We start from the raw sequence: 4,424 nt of genomic DNA, 5'->3' as shown, positions 1-4,424 counted from the left end.
GCCGCGGGGCACGGGTGCGGGTGAGGCAGGGCCAAGGGCTGAGCTCAGGGAGCGGAGCGAGGCGGGGGTGGATGGCCACAGGGACGCCGGGGAGCCGCGTCGGGCTAGTCGTGTCGGGCCCCCATGGTCCCCTAACGCAGCCCCGGGGGCCGCTGCGCGCCACACTCTGCTCTCGCCGGCCCTGCGCCTCTCGGAGCCTCGGGTCTGAGGTGGGAGTGTGATGTGAGCAGCTGGGCGAGCGGCGGAGAGAAGTGCCAAGAGGAGGAGGGATTGGGACCGGAGAGGAGAGCGAGTTAGTCAGTAGAGGTCGGCCGAGGGAGCCGAGGAGCGGGCCAGCGGAGAGCGCCATGAAAACAGCTCTCCGGAGGGGAGAGGGGCAGGCGCGGCGCTCGGGGCGGCGGGGCTGAAGGAAATCCGGGGCCGCGCGGGACGGAAGGGGCCCTCGGCGGGCGAGCTGCGCAGAGCAGGGGCGAGCCCCCAGCGGTAAACATCTTCCCCGGGGCCAACCTCAGGCCGGGCCGCAGGACTCGGAGTTGCTGGGGTCGACCCGGGACAGCCTAGGGCAGTTCGTTTGGGGCGGGGGGCTGGGCACAAGGAGGCGACTCGGGTTTCTGTGTAAACCTGGCGGCGGCTGCAGCTGGAAGACTAGCTAGAGGCTAATTACACAGGTGAGGCCCAGCGGGGCGGGCGGAGTTCTTGGGAGGCTGGAAGAGTTTCCTGCGCCCAGGCACCAGGTGGAAGAATTTCTATACCAGCCGTCGCGGAGGTGCCACTGTTCCCAGAGGCGTTTTTTTTACGAAGGGGTCAGTTAGCTTGTGTTGCTTTGACTGCTTTTCTTCTTGCCTGTATGTCCAGGTTATAAATAGATCTTGCTTTGGTTCAGAGACACCGTGTCAGAGAAGGACACATTGGCCTGAAGAGCACAGAGGCAGGGAAGAGGGGTGCTCGGTCCAGAGGAGATTGGGGAGGCGGTTCACATAGAGTTTTTTTTTTTTTTTTTTTTTTTTTTTTTTTTTGAGACCATCCAATGGTACTGTCACCGCACTTAGTGCCAAGAAGAGGCCTAACTTAACAGTTTTCTTGCAAGGTCCAGGTTTTAGAGCAGGACCCGATTAACTTTATTTTCATCTCTTTTAGCATTTTGAAAACGAAGAAGCAGACGTAGAATCAGCAACGAGCCTGTTGAAAGAACCCACAAGTGTATTTCACAGCACTCTGGGTGGAAATTGGATGTGAAAATGAAGCCAGACCGAGGTAAATGATTTATTTAAGTAGGGCTTGGATTTTTTTTTTGCTCTTTTTCTATGCTTCATTTTAGAAGTGTTAACCTAATTCTTCAGCAAGATCAACTATTTCTGTATCCTATGTGATTATCTGTTTTTGTGACAGATTCCAGCTGGTGAAGTAGAGAAAGGCATATGGAAGAGAGGGTTAGACGTTCTTCAAAAGTGCTTGTAAGGCAGTATTTTCAAGAGAGAAGCTAGTGTATCTCAAAATGAAATAGTCAAGAGCTGTTTGTATCTATTGCCACAATACATAGTATCATTTCAGAGTTGCAGTTACTTATTTTTAGGTAAAGTCGATCTAACTACAGCTTTAAAGTTTACAAGCTTTTTCATATTGACAGTGTAAACTTGATAAATTGAAAAGTTAGAGTTGACAACTATTACTTTATTATTACTGCTTCGATTAGTTGATGTTTGTGCTTTAAGCAAAGTCCAAAAGTTTACAAAGTACTCCCGGTATTCATATCAGTATATGGACAGTTTGGATTATCAAATCCCCAGGGATAAGTAAATGTCATTTCCTTTCTAAGCCTATATTTTCAAGACTATTGAGAATAATGTATACACTGTACCTTTCAAGGACTTCAAAGAAATTGTTTCTCAGTCTTCTGATTCATGGCAAGGACCAATTTTAGAAGATTTGACTATAGTGTAGTGGTTAGTAGTGAGGTTTTTTCAGTCAGATATGGGTTTGATTCCAAGGAATAGTGTAAGGAAGGGATTATTGTATTTGATAGGGAGTTGGACTAGATGAGAGTTCCTTCCAAATCTGAGACTTTAGGATAGGTAATACTAATTTGCCCTGTAAACTAGATGCTTACTTTTAAAGCATATGTGTATTAAACTGGTTGTTTTCCATATTTTCAAAGTGATTAGAAGGACAAATTTTCTAGATAAAATGTGTCTTTGGTAGTAGTGTCTTGAAATGCGCTAAAGGAGCGGAGAAAGCCATAGTTTAGTGTTTTAAGTTAGTTTTAGGTGCTATTACTTAAACTCAGGAAACAGCTATATATGTACTAAGTAAGCAAGTGTATTGCTACTGGGCAGGTTGCTTGTGTAGAATGTCAAGTTTAGATTTTTCCCCCTTATGAAATATATTGAGTATTGATCAAGTTTAGATTTTTAGAGTATGTCAGTGACTAAGGAAAAATGGCACCAAGGTCAGTAATTACATCTCAGAATAAACAAGCAAATAAAATGAAAATCATTGTTCTGGATTATTGTTAAAAGTTGCTTTAAAGTCATAAGCAGTTTAAAAAATAGTGTTTGCACACTATCTCTTTTAGCCAAAACTAGTGCTAAATGCAATAAAATGTTTAGTTATATACTAATATAGATTACTAGGGAAAATAAATTTATTCATCAAGATTCCCCTTTAAAATTGTAGATTTCTTTAGCATTCTCAGATAAAAATGATGGGATTGCAAATGTAGTGTTGTGATTATATTCCATAATAACATGAGCTTTTAGACCCGTGGCTTTTTTTTTTTAACCAGGACCCAAAGTAACTAATATCTTTTACTTAGCAAACTAGTACGGAAATACTGAAACAAGCTTTTCACAAATATATTTACCCTTACTATGTTCAATGTAGCCTTGTCTTCTCTGTTCTAGTTCACTTTTTTAAAATTTTATTTATTTTTAATTAATTTATTTTTTTTTTTGAGACAGTCTCACTCTGTTGCCTGAGCTACAGTGCAGTGGCATTATCATAGCTCACTACAACCTTAAACTCCTGAGCCCAAGCAAATCTCCTGACTCAACCTCCCAGATAGCTGGGTCTGCAGGTGTGTGCCCCTATGCCTGGCTAGTTTTTTTTTTTTTTTTTTTTTTTTAGAAATGGGATCTTGCTATGTTGCCCAGGCTAATCTTGAACTGGCCTCAAGCGATCCTCCTGTCTTGTCCTCCCAAAGTGCCGGGATTATAAGTGTGAGCCACCTCACCCAGCCCTATTTCAGATTTTAAAAAATTGCTGCCACAACCCATTGAATTGATTTTTTTTGTTTTTTTGGACCAATTAATGGATCATGATGACCTACAGTTTGAAAGGCAGAGTTATGGGCAACACTTATTAAGAAAACAGTAATACTTCATTTCTTTTCTACATTGATGTCTAAGGAATTAGTGAATTTTCTGGATAATTGAAACTTAACTCTTTAAACATCAAAAAAGTTTTCAATTGTAATGATATATGGAGAGATTTCTGAAATATTAATGGTTTTCCATTTAAAAAAAGAATATACACTATGGGGATGATTTTAAGAATTGAACTCTTTCTGATGGATTAATAGAGAAAACACAAAAATTCTGAGTAGCACTGTAAGAAAAAAAATAAAAAGAAGGGAAAAAGAACATACAGAGTCAGTGTAATTTAACCTTCAGTTGATGATAGAGGGGCATCGTTTCAGTTTTGTACTCTGTGATAATCTAGAAATGCCCTAAAGTGATATTTGAGTTTTTTCCTCTAGACCATTTTCCTCTAAACCATTACAGCTTATCTTTTTTTTTATAGCCCATTTGAATGTTTGAAAGTAATATGAAACAATTTGGAATGTATTGATAAATATGATTGACATTGTTGCCGAGTGATAATCTAGAAATGCCCTAAAGTGATATTTGAGTTTTTTCCTCTAGACCATTTTCCTCTAAACCATTACAGCGTATCTTTTTTTTTATTTTTATTTTTTATTTCAGCATATTACAGGGGTACAAATGTTTAGGTTACATATATTGCCTTTGCCTTACCTGAGTCAGAGCTTCAAGCACAGATACAATCATATCTTAACATGATATAGCATATTCCTTATTAGTTTTTGCTATGTGTATTTGCCATAAATATGATAAAGTAGTATGTAAAATTGAATTTATTGTTCGTTGATTTCACTTTATGTAAAAATAGTTTGTACTTAAATTACCCTTTATTCTGCATATTGCAAACATGTTCATATGCATAGCTTCCATTTCAAACCCCTGTACCATATATGCTTTCTTTTACTATTGCCTTCCTGAATTGAAATAGGATATTCTTTTTCTACTTGCTTAGTTCTCTGACATTCAAATAGAAGGGATTCATAAAAAACAAAATTATAATACACAAGTCTATACAAACTAAATGCAAAATACTATACAAAAAAAAAA

General features: G+C 39.9%; 1 protein-coding gene across 2 annotated transcripts in view; it reads left to right on the top strand.

Moving 5' to 3' along the window:
• The first annotated feature begins 605 nt into the window (after window positions 1-605).
• Window positions 606-4,424, top strand: part of FAM214A (family with sequence similarity 214, member A) — a 119,482-nt gene continuing 115,663 nt past the window's right edge. The window contains exons 1-2 of one of the 2 annotated variants that reach the window (XM_012658055.1): window positions 606-668; window positions 1,138-1,254. In XM_012658055.1, the coding sequence (XP_012513509.1) occupies window positions 1,239-1,254 (16 nt within the window). In that variant the 5' untranslated portion in view covers window positions 606-668; window positions 1,138-1,238. Of the gene's footprint in view, window positions 804-1,137; window positions 1,255-4,424 lie in introns of both variants that reach the window. The other variant, XM_012658056.1, reaches the window with a different exon arrangement.

Source organism: Propithecus coquereli, unplaced genomic scaffold (genome assembly GCF_000956105.1).
Source record: "Propithecus coquereli isolate 6110/MARCELLA unplaced genomic scaffold, Pcoq_1.0 Scaffold57, whole genome shotgun sequence".
NCBI lineage: Eukaryota > Metazoa > Chordata > Mammalia > Primates > Indriidae > Propithecus > Propithecus coquereli.
This window is presented reverse-complemented; position numbering and strand designations above follow the sequence as displayed.